Consider the following 16,188-nt stretch of genomic DNA (forward strand, 5'->3'; position numbering starts at 1 on the left):
CAGCTGGGTGGACAAAGGAGACAACATAGAGAGAATGGACAGAGTTGGGGGGGCCTTACCCCACTCCCGTACTCATTCCTCCCACCTGACCCCAGTGCCAAGAGGGAGGGGCCTTTTGCTTCTTAGTGGCCACTTTCTGGCCAATCTGACTGCCTGATGGGGTGGGGTCCTCAGGTTGGGTGCTGCTCCTTAATCTCACAGATAGACATTGGGATTCAAGTCAGTCAGTGTTGTTTACCGGGGATGAGAGTTATCTTTGAAATGTTGAAGGGACAGAGTGGATTGAAGCATGGAAACCGGAGCAAGAGACAAGCACTCAAATCTGCCTCCACTGACCTGGGGACAACAGATGTTGGTGAGTGACAGGATGCTGAATCCCTAAGAGAAGGTGTTCACCCCTCCAGCCCTGCATTACCAGCCCAGGACCGGTGGGAAAAGCTAACAGCTTAGGGTGGGGAGTAGAAATGGGACCCTTTTGTTCTCAAGAGCAAGGAGAAGCTGGAGAAGTAAAGTATCTCCATTCTCCTTACCAAGCCACTCCAGGTCCTGGAATATGATGGTAAAAATGGGGAGTAACACAATGATGGGGGTTGCTGAGCCTGTCATTAAGAGAGAGTCTGGTGAGAGTGGTCCCGAGCCTAATCCAGGATGTCTGCCTTTGGTAGTCCTAGACCCAATTTTTAGGAGAAGCTTGACAAGAATGTGTGGGGGAGGGACTCTCCTCCTGCAGGCCTTTCATGCTAGGCATACGAGATCTCTCGGGTTTCCCCTATTTGGAGCAGTTTGCTAAACAAGGAAAGGAAGGGAAACTGACTTCCCTAGGTGATAAGAAAGAGGAATCTATTTGGTCCAGCCTTTGAGAAGGGAACAATGGAACATATTTCAGGTTGGGCTATTGACTTTGTGAAAGAACATCAGCAAAAGCCACACTTCTTTCACAGTAATGGCTCCCTGTGAGAGAACTGAGGCATAGGTCTCCAGATCTTAAATCTGGGATTCTGATTTCCAGGCTCTTCTTGCCTGCATCTCTGGTCTAGGAGAAGAGAAAGGTTCCTTTGTTTCTCCTAGTTGCCATGATCAGAGTGTGGATGGTGGGGGGTTGGGCTGATTTGGGGAGGGAGGAAAGGGCTGAGTGGGAAAAGCCAGGCTTTTGAGGACACTGTATACAGCCTTGGTCAGCCAGCCGCTGTCCAGTCCTCCCTGCTTTGCACCTCTCACAACCATGTCCTCTCTCCTCCCCTTCCAGTCCTGGGGCGGGTGCTGGAGGTGACAGATCTCCCTGAGGGCATCACCCGTACAGAGGCGGACAAACTCTTCACTCAGCTTGCCATGTCCGGCGCCAAGATCCAGTGGCTCAAGGATGCTCAGGGGCTGCCTGGCGGGGGTGGGGGGGACAACAGTGGGACTGCCGAGAACGGCCGCCACGCGGACCTCGCTGCCTTGTACACCATCGTGGCTGTGTTCCCCAGCCCCCTGGCTGCTCAAAATGCCTCCCTTCGCCTCAACAACTCTGTGAGTCGCTTCAAACTTCGAGTGGCCAAAAAGAACTATGACCTGAGGATCCTGGAGCGAGCCAGCTCCCAATAAACGGAGGAGGGGAAGGGACTGGCCTGGTGGGGGTGGAGGCAGGTTGGAGAGTTGAGGCATCCTGACAGACCACAGACAGAGGCAGAAAGTAAGGTGACAGACACTAAACTGGAGCCTAAGGCAGGAGAGATGAAGATGGGATCAGAGACCCTCACAATGGCACTGGGCTCCTTGCTCCCCTGTCATGGGTCCCCTCTTTTTCTCTGGTTGGCCCCCCTCTGCTTCCCTCTCCTTCCCATCCTCTTCTGTCATTTTTTTATCTCTTTGCCCACCGTGAAATTAATTTATTTCATATTTTTGGTCAGGTAGAATTGGGAGGGTCCCACACTCCCCTCTTCTCCTATTTCTGTACCATCCCAAGCTCCCTTTTCTTTTTTGGTCTTTACGAATATATTTATATGGACAGAATTAAGAAAAATGAAATTGATTTCCCCTTTCTCTCACTTCCCCCATCTTGTCTCCCTAAACCCCACAGAGTTAAAAACTTGGGCCTCCCCCCCACAGAACACTTGTATATTGTTTGTTTGAGGTTCGTGCCGCAGTAACAGACACAGTATTTAATTGCACATACAGATGTTTGCTGGGTATATTCACTGTAAATTTATTTAATCTGATTTTTTGTTTGGGGGGGTTATCTGGGGAGAGGTTGATTTTGTTTTTAAATATAAAAAAAAAAAAAAAATCTGTCACTTGACGTCAGTCCCTGTTTCTCTCTTGCCGCCCTGGTGTGGGTGGGGGTTGGAGGTCCTGGGTAGGTACAGCCCCACAGCTGTTGGAGGGATTTGATGTGGGTTGGGATGGCTTTCCCTAGCATATGCACACATATCTTCCTAACACTGTTCCCTGTGTCCCTTCCTCCTCCTTGCACATAATATTCTGATAGATGGCTGGGTCTCTAATGGGACCTTGGGTTCTGGGCTCTCCCAACTCAGCCACTAACTGTGGTTCATCAGGCACGTCACTTTTCCTTTCTGGACCTCTGACTCCTTTATCAGTACAATAAAAGACTTGGACTGACTGGGTGACCTCTAAGATTCCTTCCACTCTGTTAAGTCTGTGATACTCATTTAGGGCCCTCATGGCTGAGCTGGGGAGGGGTGAGTGAGGTCCAGAAATGAGTTGAGATGCTGCCTCATACCTGTCCCTCTAATCTTCTGAAAACTCTTCAGGGATGGAGGACTTGGGCCTTTCTTTAATCCTAAAGCCAGAGGATTGAGTTTTACCTGGTAGGAACAGAGGTAGATGTTTCTTACAATAAAAGCTACATCAATTGAACTTGCAGTGCCAAGATGCCATGTTATCCAGGCGTGCTCAGCGGTCCGTGGCCTATGCAGCTGAAGAATGGTGAAGAGCAGAAGTCACTTGCTTGCAAGATGGAGCTTTTCCTCACTCTGAGGCTTCTTAAAGCTAGCCCTGTTGTGCAGAGGGTCAGACCAGGGCCGTTAAAGAACCTGTAGACCCAGAACCTCCAAGCAGCCCCTTTTCAATCTCACCCACTCCTTAAAGAGAAAAAAGAGCAGTGGTAGAAATGACCGAGCACCTTGCCCTGGAAATCTCTTGGGTCTGGGTAGCCGCATCTCTAGCCAGTCCCTTCTGAAGCTTGTCTGACCCAACCTGCAATGTAATCCTTTACTTCTTACAGATACAAGGCATAAAGCAGCACTACAGTACCAGCTCCAAATCGCTCTCCTCTGAGATGGAGTACCTCCTCTTTCAGCCATGTCGCAGCCCAGGGTAGGGGAAGGCTGCATCCCTGTGAGATAAGAATGCCAGATATCTCACTGACCCAGCAGTTCGTATACCTGGGGCATCAGAGGAGGGCGATGGAATCAGAACCAAAGTGATTTAGGAAGTGTGAGGCTTGGCCCTCCTACCTCCAAGAGTCGAGTCTGCAGTTCTCATGGGGAAGGAGACATTACTTACAGATGATAACTCCCCATGTGGCAGCTCTTGCCTTCTGTCCAATGTTAAGAGGACCATCTCTACGTGATTGTTAGACCCTCACCCCCCCAGAACCCCTCAGATGGAAGTCCCAGCCTGGCTTTTTTTAGTAACTCTTAGAATTCCCTTCACCCTGAGGACAAGATTTTAGAGGAATCCGGGGAAAGATGTCTCTGGGGGCAGCTGGAGGGAACAAAGCGGTACTACATGTTCCTCACTCCCTTACAGGATGGCAGCAAGTTGCCCCTCCAGCCACCACGGATAGGAGAGCAGTCTCCTCTGGCTGATAGGAGAGCTCTGAGAATGCAAATTTCCCTGTCTTCACCCGTCCCCAGCCCTTCCCTTCCTAAAAGTTTGAGGCTAGATTGATGCTTGAGAGTATAAAAATACATGGCCACATGAAGACAATGGCTGAGAGGTTCCTAAAGTAGGTCCAGAGAGGGTAGAATTTTAGATGACTACCTTCCTTCATCTAAAATCACCCAAATGAGGATGCAGCATGAACACCGTCCCTTCCTGAATTTAGCCGTTACTGACCTACACACTGTGGATGAAAAACCAGGGAACAGCAGCTCTGGGGGATGGGAGGACTTAGGGTCCAGCCCTGCCCAGGCCACCCCGTGTCCAATTTCTCTGTGTCAGCTGTGTCACTCAGCTGTCCACTTTGCTCCAGCCCTGTCATTTCAGCTCTGACACCAAGGCGAGAGGCTAAGAGGTCTACAAATACCGTCTGGGTAGCTGGTGTGAGTACACAGGGTAGTGGGGGGGCTTAGCCCCCAAGGAAGAAGACCAGTCCTCCCCCAGCACCACCATCAAGACCCCAGGTGCTCCCTCCTCCCTCCACAGACTCTGGACTGACTAGGGAATCCCAAACGTAAGTTGCCTTGTCATCCTCTTCCCATTTCCAGGACTGCTTACCCCAGCTTCCCCAATCCGTAGTCTGTTCAGCTTATTTCTCTCCTCCTCTGTGAGTAGTTTGGGTTTTAGGAGTGAAATTTATTATTCTACTCCAGAACAAGAGTTAGGATTGGAAGGTGGGGTGGGGGTGGGGTCAAGGTAATGGAGTAGTAAGGGAAGGAAAGGCTCATATTACTCTGAAAACTTAAAATAGCTGAGGGCTGAGGCAGGCTGGGAACTAAGCACTGGGCCCCTGGGGCTCAAGAAAGAGGGGAGAACAAATGTCCCCAGCCCATCCCATCATGCATGCTATGGACACACACATTAAACTTGCTGAAGAAAGGGGATCTGGGAAGGTGTATGTCATGTCTCTACTGCACACAAAGTACCTGTAGGAAATGCCCTAAACCGTACAGACTTGAGCACTGTGTTGGGGCTGTAAACTCGGGTTGTCCCTCAGGGTGGAAGGATGGGTATCAGTTTGAGGAACTGGTTGGGAAGTTCTTGAGTCTGTTGGGCTTTTCTCTGGACTTCCGTGGAAACTTTCTGTTCATAAGCCTGTGAAAGGATCCCTGTTTAACCAAATTTCCCCTGAAGCCTCCTCTTCAAGGACCACCCTACTGTGAGGGACAGGAATAGGGAGGGAAGAATGGCAGGCAGAGGTGACATTTCATAGTGGGGTCTGACCTCTTGCAGGATGACAGAGAAGGAGGTGCTGGAGTCCCCTAAGCCCCCCTTCCCAGCAGAGACTCGGCAAAGTGGGGTGAGTCTGGGCCTCTGACCACCAGCTGTGGGGAGCTGGGAAGCCATGGCAACCCTTGATGAAAAGCGCTTGAGTTGATCTCACTAGTATGTGACTCATTTATTGTTAGAATGCTAGCCAGCACCTGCAGCCCCCAATACCCCCCAATGCTGGGCTGTGCCCCTTGCCCGAGGCTAGAAAAATGTCTAGTCAGCTTCCACCTTACCTCCTCTAGAAAGCATGACAGTTCTTTTAACATTGGGTTTCCTTCCCTCCTTCCCTGCCTCCCTCAGCTACAGCGGCTGAAGCAGTTATTCAGGAAGGAGTCCACAGTGACAAAGGAGATGGAGCTGCCCCCAGAGCCCCAGGCTAATGGGGAGGCAGTGGGAGCTGGGGCTGGGCCCATCTACTACATCTATGAGGAAGAGGAGGAGGAAGAGGAGGAGGAGGAGCCACCCCCAGAACCTCCTAAGCTTGTCAATGATAAGCCCCACAAATTCAAAGATCATTTCTTCAAGAAGCCCAAGTTCTGTGATGTCTGTGCCCGGATGATTGTGCGTGAGTCTTGAAGGGAAGTGGAGAGAGTGTGATGTCGAAGGCAGGGGGCGGGGACAGAGTTTAGGAGAGGGGTATTTGTATCACAGACAGGCTTTGGCATGATTTTGGCTTTAAGAAAATACTATTAGAGACTGAGAATGTTGGCTCCCAGACAGAAAAGGGACTAAGAGCTCGAGGAGCAGCTGTGGCATGAGGGAAGGGAGCTCAGGGACCTCACCCAAACATTCTCCCCTCTCCCAAGTCAACAACAAATTTGGGCTTCGCTGCAAGAACTGCAAAACTAACATCCACGAACACTGTCAGTCCTACGTGGAAATGCAGAGGTGCTTCGGGAAGATCGTGAGTAGACCTTGGGAGCAAGAAAGTAGAAGGGAGGGGCGTGTTGCCAGCTACCCTCTTGCCAGTCCCTCCTCAAGTCATCCCGTCCATTTCCCTGCTGCTTCTTTCTCAGCCCATCTCTTACTCTAAGAAGAGGTGAGCACTCATGGGAGAGATGGGTTCTGGGCCCTTCCTTGCTATCTCTAATGTTTTCTCCCATCCCCTCCTACAGCCCCCTGGTTTCCATCGGGCCTATAGCTCCCCACTCTACAGCAACCAGCAGTACGCTTGTGTCAAAGATCTCTGTAAGTGCCCCCTATGGGACCTGAGGGAACGGGCAAGCCTAGAGACCGTGTCAGCACCACCTTTAGATTTGGAAGCAAATTCTGAAACAGAAAGATCCTATTTCACAAGATTGTCTCTCAAGCTAAACTTTTAGCCATCTTGGATGCAGTCAATATTCCCATTTTATAGCTGAGGGAGATAAGATTTAGCTAGGGCTTCACACAGATAACAAGAGACAGAGCCAAGACTGAAACCTTCATCTGCCTAACTTCAAAATCTGTGCTCTTCATATATGAAACCATTTCTAAGCAAGAACAAGGATTTTAGACTCTCTACATCCTGGTTACAGAATAATGCCAAACTCAAAGCCAGACCAAGAGCTGTGAGCATCCTGGGCAGATTCATAATTTGGCAACCCTTCAAAAAGTATTCATTGACAATTTCTCAAGATTTATTTGGAGGAGAGGCTGAACTCTGTGAGGAGCATGGGTGGAAAAAGAAGAACCCACCGGTGTTAGCATCCCCGCTTACACATGCCACTCAGCAGAACAAAAGCCAGCAGTTAAAAGACCACTCTCCTTAGAAGGAGAATAGTGATTCTGAGGATTCCCCAACTCCCAAGCAGCATGTTAGCAAAGCTGTCTTTCCAACATCATATAATGCTCTGCCTAGAAGGAGTGCTGGTAAACATTTTTCTCTATCACATTACATTTCCAGGGATATTTTTAGAGCTCTTTATAGATTGATGACCTAGGTAGCCCAGCTGACCCTTCCCTAATCCTACACAAACATGCGCACATGCATGCATGTCTATCTGCTCAGTCCCACCTCTCCCTTACTTAGGAGGTCTCTCTTTCCTTCAAGCCTTTCTCTGCCTCCGCAGTAATGTCTTCTTTCTTTTCCCATTCCCGCTAGCTGCTGCCAATCGCAATGACCCTGTGTTTGAAACCCTGCGCACTGGGGTGATCATGGCAAACAAGGAACGGAAGAAGGGACAGGCAGATAAGAAGAATGTGAGCACCATACCTTCCTACTGAGGTCCCTTCCAGAGACCCTGTGGAGCAGGTCCTCCCTCCTCTCTGGAAAGCTGACAGAAGCTAGGGATCCTCTCCCTCTAAAATTGCACATAACCCAACAGATACATTTTTGTGTGCAATTTTAGAGGGCCTCAGGTTAACAACTCCTGCCATAGTGTGTTTTCTCCAGGAACTCCCTTCTGAAATTGTCAGATTAACCACCAACAAACTGAAGCCTAGGCCCCAGGCCCCTGGCATTGCTGGGCACCAGAGACAAGAGCAATGCTTTTGGATTTGGGAAAGAGAACTTGCCATGCCACGTAATCAGAGAATTTTAGAGCCATGCAAGGGTCCATGAAGATCATCTGGTCTGACCCATTTCCTATAGATAAGGAAACTGAGGCACAAAGCTAGTGGCCAAGAGCAACTTTACTTCCTTTTGTAATAGGGTTACTAGATCAGTAATGCCATAGACTTGCACTCAGTTCAGCAAGGAATTTGTTAGTGTATCCTTGTATTTTTCTGTACAACCAGATGGACCAATGTGGATAATGGTTACAGTTGGATGGATTCCTAAAATTGGTTGCATGACAGTAACCAAAGGATCCTGGTCCTTTAGGAAGTGTCCAGTGAGAGGGAGATTTCTGATGCCTTATAACATGATTCGGTCCTTGGTCCCACCTATGGAAATTTTTCTCACTGATGCAAATGAAGATATAAATGGTATATCCAGGGGCTGGCCCTGTGGCGTAGCAGTTAAGTGCATGAGCTCCGCCGCTGGTGATCCGGGTTCGGATCCCGGGCACACACTGATGCACCACTTGTCAGGCCATGCTGGCACAGATGTTAGCCCAGGGCCAGTCTTCCTCAGCAAAAAGAGGAGGATTGGCATGGATGTTAGCTCAGGGCTGATCTTCCTCACAAAAAAGAAAAAAAAAAAGATATAAATGGTATATCCAGTAAGTTTGTGGGAAACCTAAGAGGGAAAACTTACACACTGAATAATATATTCAGAAATTTTAGACTAGAAGAAAGGCCGAGAACTAATTATTTGAAATTTTGTAAGGAAAAATGTATATGTCTGTCTTAGATCAGAAAAAAAATCAACTGCACACACAAAAAAACTAGAGATCTGGCCTCAAAGTAGTTAAAAGGGAGGTTGAATGCAAATTTGGGATTTCTGTGGCGTGAACTATGACTTATAAGGCACTAGCGATGTGATCTGGATGCTTCCAGAAAGGCTAGCATACTCAGGCTCTATTCTCTTAAGGGAGTTATAAAAACGGTGCTGTTTTAAGAGAAAATTTTTCTCTTACACACTGGACTATGTTAAGGGCAGGTATTATAGTAAAGGACATGGAATCGGGATTGGGGGGTGATTTGAAGAGACTGAGAATGATTAGAGAAGAAAAGGCAGGAAGGACATGTTAGCTGGTCCTCAGATCTTTAAAGGGACTATATTTGTTCTGTATTGCTCCAGGGGGCAAATCAGGACCCATAACAAAAAGTTACAGGGAGACTGACATAGGCCTAACATAGGGAATTGCCCCCAAATTGCATGGGCTTCCTTTGCAAGGTAGTGAGCTCCCTGTCATTAGCTACATTCAAGCATAATGTGGGTGGCCCACTGCCAGGATGTTTTAGAGGAAGTCCCTGCATTAGGCAAGTGGTTGACTAGATATTTCCTCCAAGGCCCCTTCCAACCCTGAGATCCTATTATTCTATAGTTCTCTGGCCTGACTGGAGAGCCAGGGCAAGCATGGGTTCCCAAGACAGCATCTTCCTAACTCTGGTGCCCTCTCCAGCCTATAGCAGCCATGATGGAAGAGGAGCCAGAGTCTGCCAGACCAGAGGAAGGCAAATCCCAGGACAGTAAGTAACACCCACCTCCACCCATAGAGATAGAGTAGGGTTAGGGGCTCAGCTGTGGCGCAGGGGATGGAGGGCCAAAGGACATGTCAGGTTTGGAGATAAAAGAGGCCCTGCAACAGAAGAGTCAGAGAATGAGGGCTACTCTCCAGGAGCCAGAGACAATCTGTCTGTGTTTCTGCTCCCAGGAAACCCTGAAGGGGATAAGAAAGCTGAAAAGAAGACACCTGATGACAAAGTGAGAATCCTCTCTCCCTGCAGGGGCCCCAGTCCTCTCCCCAACCCAGGTCTAACACCATTCCCAGCCTCAGCGGAAGCTCACACTTACTCCATGGGTTCCATCACCCTTCACCTGCCTTCTCCACCACCTCACACACACAATGCCCCTGCCTTGGACTCCTGTCCCTCACTGTGGGACAGAGGAGCCCTGACACTCATCACTCCCTTTCACCCCCAGCACAAGCAGCCTGGCTTCCAGCAGTCTCATTACTTTGTGGCTCTCTATCGGTTCAAAGCCCTGGAGAAGGACGATCTGGATTTCCCGTGAGAGGCCTTAGGATTGGGGTGGGGGTGTACTGGGAGTGGAGAAGGGAGAGCCCAGCTCACTCTGGGAAAGGAAAAGGGGGGACTCAGGGCTGGGAGCCTATTGGGGCTGGACCTGGCACAGCCAAGGGACCGGATGTGTGAGTAAGGCCCCTAAATCTCAGAGGCCCCTTCCTTCCTCTCCCAGGCCTGGAGAGAAGATCACAGTCATCGATGACTCCAATGAGGAGTGGTGGCGGGTAAGAGAAATGGCTGAGGCTAGGGTGGGCCGTGGGTTGAGTTTAGGACCTGAGATGAGAGATCGATTCTCCCTACCATCTCCTCTAGGGGAAAATAGGGGAGAAGGTCGGATTTTTCCCTCCAAACTTTATCATTCGAGTCCGGGCTGGAGAGCGTGTGCACCGCGTAACGAGATCCTTCGTGGGGAACCGCGAGATAGGGCAGATCACTCTCAAGAAGGACCAGGTAGCTCTGGTGCCCCAACCCAACCCCAGGCCCGAAGGCTCCTGTGCAAACCACACTCTTTGCAGATCTTAACCCATTAATGGGACTAGAATGGGCCTCCACAACTCCGGGCTCCGTGGCTCACCTCTTTTACGTTTTCCCTTGATTCCTCTCCTCTCTAATCCTTTAACCTCTAGATCGTGGTGCAGAAGGGAGATGAAGCCGGCGGCTACGTCAAGGTCTACACCGGCCGCAAGGTGGGACTGTTCCCCACCGACTTCCTGGAGGAGATCTAGGCGTGCGGGCGCCTGCTGGCGAGAGACCCACGCCGCATTCTGGGCAGGCCCAGTAGAGGGTGGGGAGGAAAGGGGCGGAAGCAGCTACGTGCACAGCTGGCTGGCGGAGGGGTGGGAAGGCCCGTCCGAGCGTGACCGGGCTTCCGAGGAGGGACTGGTTCCCGCCCCCTCCCCCGGCCGAGGGCGTCGGATGCCTGGTGCCCAGAGCAGCCTCTCCCGCGACCCCTGAGGCCCAGCTTTTGAGAGCTGGGAAAAGAAGAACGCGTCTCCACCAGGAGGCGCCCCCGGAGGGTGGGAGGCGAACTGTGGAACGTTGCCAATTTATTAAAGTTTTGACAAAAGTTAGAAAAGTTTGCTCTTTAACTGGGGGCCAAGGGGAGAGGGAGGAGAGGGCCTACGAAGGGGTGGGGAGTCCTCCCCAGCCGGCTCACCTCACTACCATCCGGTAACCCGAGACCTACCTGGGCTGAGGCTGGTGGGAGGTGGGAGACAAGTGCGTCCGCCAGGCGAGGCCTCTGTCATCAATGAAGAAAGGGGAGTCGGACTGGTGTCATCGCCCCCGCGCCCCTGAGCCCGGGAGCTGGATCCAGTAGCAGGATAGGTCCCTCTAGCTCCTGGCGCTTTAGCCGCGGGCAGCTACTTCCATTTCGGAACCTGGCTCAGTGCCGGGCTGAGCCGCCAGGGGGCGATGCAAGATCTCGGTTGGAGAGCCAGGGACGGGGCGCGGGGCGGGAGTGGCGGGGAGAGCAGCGAGCCAGAGACACCAAGCCCGAGACCCTGGGCCTGGAGGGGGTGGGGTGCGTGCCGTCTCCATGGCAACACTTCCTCAAGTCCTCCGGGAACCGAGCGGGCGAGGCCGGGGGGCCTAACCCCTGTCGCGCGGCCCCCGCCCCAGCCCTTTGCGACAGGTACCGAGCAAGAGGGCGCGGGGCAGACAGCTAACGGGCTCAGGCGGAGACCCCCGCTGCGGCGCGTCGTATGCAAATATTATTATTTGCATATGTAAATATGCAAATATGCCAGCCCTGGTCAGGGTGGCAGGTGGCCGGGAGCGGGAAGGTGTGGGAAGGGAACTGAAGGAGACAAGGAGTTTGGGGACTTGGGGGCGGACCAGTAAGAGGCAGCCCGGGGTGGTCGCTGGAGTGGGGCCGGCGGGGGTTCTTGAGCTTGCTGGCGGATGGGGGAGGGCCAGCCTGGTCAGCCAGGAGATCCTCTTCTGCCCGTTGTCTGCCAGGCCTGAGGTTGGCACCGCCTAGCAAGGTTGGCAGCGGGAGCCCGGGCACCATCTGCTGCTGGCGGGGGGAGGGCAGAGGCTCAGCTGGGCTGGGGAAGAGGAGGGCCCGGGACGGGAGCGCCCCCCCTCCCTTCCAGAAGACTGAAGTGTGGTGGGGGTAGGGAAGCACACAAGAAGACTCTCTGCAGAACTGGGTTCGGTTTCCGTTCCCTTTGCCCTTGACTGTCCCATACGCCTGGGGGCGGCGGCGGGGTCATAAACGAAGGCTCAGGCAGCGCCCCTTTCATCACGCTTGGGCTGGAATAGGAGCAGATCACGGGCCCCCTCCACCACCACACAAATCAAGCCTTTTACCCCCATCCCTCCTCGGGATCCTCCTACCATGAATGTGGGGTGGGGGAGGGACGGCTAGGGCTCGGGTCTCATCTCTTCATCAAGCGATCTGAGGGACTCAAAACCAGAGCCCCCCGAGATCCTCGAGCGGGCCCCCCACAATGCTGAAGTAAAACCAATTTACTGGCTCATTGGGCGGCGATGCTAGTGTGGGGGTACCGAGAAGCAGAGAGAAAGGCTGTTCTTCCCCCCTACACTCGGGGGGCACCCCCTCCCTCCCCCGCCTAGCCGAGCCGGCAGCTGTCCCTAATTAGAGCGGTGGTTTAATTGGATTTATCAGCAGTTAATAGGAAATTAAGCAAAGGGCCCGAGAGAGGGAGGGCGGGAGGAGCGGGGAGGCCGGCTGTACCGAGCTAGAACGATGGGTGGTGGGGTGCCAGGGGTGGGGACACAAGGCCCAGTCGCCCTCCCCCCAGTACTTGCCCGCCGGTGGAGCCCTGGCCTGCCGGCAGAAAGCAGGTCGCAGGAGAGGGAGGTGGAAGCGCCAGGGACCCAGTGTGAGCCCCCAACGCCCCCTACTCCCGCAAGCCCCCGCCTGGGTGATGGATGATGCTGCCTCGTGCTGCAAAGGTCATAAGTCTGGGCCAAGCAGCGGACTGAATTGAAAACAGACCAGAGGAGGAGGGGCTGGGGTTACCAGGGTCCAGGACACGACCCACACCCTATCCCTCCCAAGCACCCACCCTACTCTTAGCAAAGAAAGTGCCCCTTGAAGTCGGAAGATTGGGCAGCACTGGAGATGAGGGGGAGACAGAGTGACCCTCTCTTCCGCTCCTGCCTGGTGGCTATGTTGGGGATCCTGGGAGTCTCCCTATGCAGCCGCCAATGTCCCTTTATGGCTCCCTCTCTTCTCCCCAGCTGCTCAGGTTGGGGCCAGCTTGGTATGGGCTGGCTGGGTTGGCTGTGGCCAGAATGGCCCAAGGTCCACCACTGGCCTTGGGGTCCACGGAAGGAAGCTTGCAGGCAGTCAAGCAGGGTACAGGGTCCACAGCCCCAGGTGCCTCCTTTCACCAGGACCTCATTAGATAGCTAGACTAACAAGGGCTGCTTCCAGGACTCCAGCGACCTTGCTGCTACACTCTACCACCTCAGGGCACAGGCAGCAGCTCCTGCATATGTGTGGGTGTGAACCTCTGAATGTGTGAGGGTGAGGGGTGTCTCTATGTGCCCCTGGGGATTATGGGTGTCTATGCCCCTGGTGTGTAGTATGTGTGTCTGTGCCCCGAGTATGTGAAGTGTATCTATCAGAAGCCCAGGTGAGGTGTATGTGTTGATATATGTTCCCCTGGTATGTGTGCCCCTGGTGTGTGTCTGTGCCCCTGAGTGTGTATCTGTCGGTCTTGTCCCCATTCTGCCCAACCCCCAAACTCTATGATTTTTGTCTCCCTAAGTCCCTGGGTGTCTAGATGTGCATAGGTGCTTTGCTGTGTCTACGAGTCTGTGTGTTTTCCTCTCCTGGGGGTGCCCGATGTGTGGGCATTTCCGTGTGTCTCTGCCCGCAGGACTGTGTATGTGTGAAAATCAGGAAGGGCCTCTGGTGAGTGTGTGTTGCTCTGGCGTCTCCGCCTGCAGGTGTGTGTGTCTCGGTGACAGTGCGTGGGCGTGTGCCTGGGTGTGAGCCGCGCGGCGGCGTATGACAGTGTGACGCACGCGCGCTCGTGTGTGTGTGTGTGTGTGTGCGCGCGCGCGCGTGCGCCTGGGTGAGTCTCCCACCCCGGCCCCTTCCTCTCCCCATTTCTATTCCTCTCTCCTCTCGGGGCGGACTTGGCTCCGCCGTCCGCATCATCTCCATCCATTATTGAAGAAACAGCCGCGTCCGCTCCAATCACATCAACACCTCCCACCCCCCTCCGTTCCGCTCGCCCTGCGGCCCCTCTGGGTGCTGGCGAGTGGTGAGCCGCGGCGCGGCGGGGAGCCGGGCAGAAGCGGGCTCATGACCCTGTGCCCCGAGCCGGCCAGGCACCGGGACGCCGGGGTCCCCGGCGGAGAGCGCTTTGCATAAACAGATGGCGCGGGCGTCTTTGTCTCGCTCGCTCTCTCGCTCGCCGCGCGGCTCCCGGCTCCGCGGCTGTCTGGCTGATGCAATCATGATCATCTCAGAGCCTCGGGACCCGGCGCCCTTAATAGCGGCAGAGGGGGTCAGGGGCCCCAGGGCTCCCGAGCAGATGCTGGGCACTGTGTCTTCCCTCCCGGGCGCCCCCTCCACGCCCCACAGCTGCAGAGGAAAGACAGAGGCCGCGCCAGGGTGACGGACATGTCGAGGTGACCGGGAAGGGAACCCTAGGCAGTGCCCCGAGGTGTCACCAGGCTGTCCCGTTGGACTGCTGCAGCCCCCCAGGGGCAGCAAGCCAGAGAATAGGAACAGAACTGGGGAATGGGAGGGGGGAGACAGAGATAGACAGTGGCAGAGAGAGAGGCATTTGTAAAGAGAGACACAGCGAGTAGAGAGATGCAGAGACAAGGAGAGATAAACAGAGAGAGACACAGAGAATCTGATGCAGAGGGACAAAGTCAGGTAGAGGGAGAGACAGACACACAGCCAGAATGATAAGTACAGGGAGACACAGACAGACACAGAGAAACAGAGATAGACAGAGACAGACAGAGCCTGAAGAAGAAAGAGGCAGAAAGAACGGCAGCCAGAGACTAGGGCAGGCAGGGTCAGAGGGCAGAGGGCAGTCTCAGGGCAGAGACCGAGCCCCAGGCATCCGGGGCCGTCTAGCCCCGCGAGCGGAACCAGCATGAACCTGAGGTGCCCGCGGCTGGCAAAGTAGGAGCTTCCGCGTCCAATCTCCGCGCCCCCTCCCAGTCCCGCCTCACGCCAGAAGAGTGGAGGCTGCGGGACCGCACTGCCTCGGCGGCCGGAGCGGCAGGAGCGGCGGGCCGGGCTCGGCCCGACGCTCTGGGCACCCACTTACCTGCCAGACAGCCGCGGGGCGCAGGGCCGGCGCGGCCCGACAGGGGGCGCCCGAGGCATCGCCCCTGAGAGCTTAGGAAGCGCGCGGCCTCCAGGGGGCGCCCGCGCCCACGGCCCCGGCAGCCAGCTCGCTGCGCCGAGTCCAGCTGCTTTTGACCCGCCGCGCCGCCAGCGCGCGGATTAGCGTCCTGTGCGATTTAGCGCTCCGTGGCCAGTCCCGGCGGGACGCCCGCTCGCCCCCGGCCACGCCTAATCCGCGGCTAATGACTTCTGCCGTCCCTCACCCGGCTCGGTCAGCGTGTGGCCTGAGTCCTTCTGGTGCGAAAGTGCGGGGCGGTGGGGAGGGCCAGGATCTGGAACCCAAGGAGTGCTGTGTCTCAGCCCGGCCCCAGAGACCACGATCCAGACATGGGAGGGGGCTTAGACCTAGGGTCAGAGACTGGCACCAGAGCAGGTGAGGGTCAAGGAGCCCCGGAGAGGCCGGAGCAGAAGCGATAAAGAATTCAGGGGCAGGGGGAGCGGGGCGGGGGCCCAAGGCAGGAGATCAGCAGCGGCTCCAGGAAAGGAGCGGGGCGGAGGTCCGGGACGGCCTAGACCCGGGTCACCGGGACTCACGAGAAACGACGCAGGGAGGCGGGCGAGGGCCTGAGAGGCAAAGGGGCGCGGCGCAGGGGCCAGACGTCCCTGCCCGCGTCCTGGCGCCCCAGCTGTGCTGCACGCAGCCAGCTGTGCAGCCCAGCTGTGCTGTCCCTCGAGCTCGAGCTCCAGGATAGATTTTCAGATCCAAAGACTGGAGGGGAGGGGGGCATGGGTGACAGGACACCCCACTCCCTGGCCCGGCCTGGGAGGTGCGGTGCTCGGGGAGGGCCGGGCTCTGCGCTGCTCCGGGCTCTGACTTCCCGTCAGCCCTCTCCCCCGCCCCGCACACACATCGCAGCGAGTCTCTGTCTCTTTGTGCTCGCCGTGTCTCTGACACTTTATCTCATTATCCACCGGAGGGAGGCGGAGAGCCGGGGACCCCGCAGCCTAATTACAGCCACGCTTGTCAGCGCAGGGGGCACGAGAGGTATCAGCGCGGGGGAAAGGGAGGGGGCCGTTCCTGGAGGCCTCCCTCCCTCTCTGTCCCGCCCTGGGGCCCAGCGGTGGGT

General features: G+C 54.8%; 2 protein-coding genes across 27 annotated transcripts in view; both read left to right on the forward strand.

Annotated features, from left to right (window-relative positions):
- The window catches only part of R3HDM2 (R3H domain containing 2), a 137,788-nt gene extending 133,498 nt beyond the window's left edge, over positions 1 to 4,290 (forward strand). For 17 of the 21 annotated variants that reach the window (XM_058557834.1, XM_058557833.1, XM_058557841.1 and 14 more), the window contains 2 exons: positions 271 to 355; positions 1,247 to 2,249. In XM_058557834.1, the coding sequence (XP_058413817.1) occupies positions 271 to 355; positions 1,247 to 1,587 (426 nt within the window). In that variant the 3' untranslated portion in view covers positions 1,588 to 2,249. Of the gene's footprint in view, positions 1 to 270; positions 356 to 1,246; positions 3,322 to 4,201 lie in introns of those variants that run through there. The other 4 variants (XR_009222527.1, XR_009222526.1, XM_058557852.1 and 1 more) reach the window with 4 other exon arrangements.
- A 30-nt stretch (positions 4,291 to 4,320) lies between these two features.
- On the forward strand, positions 4,321 to 10,848 carry STAC3 (SH3 and cysteine rich domain 3). 6 transcript variants are annotated; one of them, XM_058557855.1, is made up of 12 exons: positions 4,321 to 4,402; positions 5,122 to 5,188; positions 5,461 to 5,725; positions 5,967 to 6,064; positions 6,276 to 6,348; positions 7,244 to 7,341; positions 9,150 to 9,216; positions 9,402 to 9,451; positions 9,671 to 9,756; positions 9,944 to 9,995; positions 10,084 to 10,221; positions 10,398 to 10,848. In XM_058557855.1, exons 2-12 carry the CDS (start codon positions 5,123 to 5,125, stop codon positions 10,494 to 10,496), a joined length of 1,092 nt encoding a protein of 363 aa, XP_058413838.1. In that variant the 5' UTR covers positions 4,321 to 4,402; position 5,122; the 3' UTR covers positions 10,497 to 10,848. The 6 variants fall into 6 exon arrangements, with proteins under 6 accessions (XP_058413838.1, XP_058413836.1, XP_058413839.1 ...); XM_058557853.1 differs by lacking the exons at positions 4,321 to 4,402; positions 5,122 to 5,188 and having other exon boundaries at positions 5,203 to 5,725; XM_058557856.1 differs by lacking the exons at positions 4,321 to 4,402; positions 5,122 to 5,188; positions 10,084 to 10,221 and having other exon boundaries at positions 5,203 to 5,725.
- The last annotated feature ends 5,340 nt before the right edge of the window (positions 10,849 to 16,188 follow it).

The sequence above is a fragment of the Diceros bicornis genome, chromosome 17 (assembly GCF_020826845.1).
Source record: "Diceros bicornis minor isolate mBicDic1 chromosome 17, mDicBic1.mat.cur, whole genome shotgun sequence".
Taxonomy (NCBI): Eukaryota; Metazoa; Chordata; class Mammalia; order Perissodactyla; family Rhinocerotidae; genus Diceros; species Diceros bicornis.

Coding starts and splice junctions, on each gene's coding strand:
- STAC3 (XM_058557853.1), top strand. CDS start 5,299: ATGCTAGCCAGCACCTGCAGCCCCCAATACCCCCCAATGCTGGGCTGT. Junction 9,996..10,083: donor CCAATGAGGAGTGGTGGCGG/GTAAGAGAAATG, acceptor CATCTCCTCTAG/GGGAAAATAGGGGAGAAGGT. Junction 10,222..10,397: donor TCACTCTCAAGAAGGACCAG/GTAGCTCTGGTG, acceptor TTTAACCTCTAG/ATCGTGGTGCAGAAGGGAGA.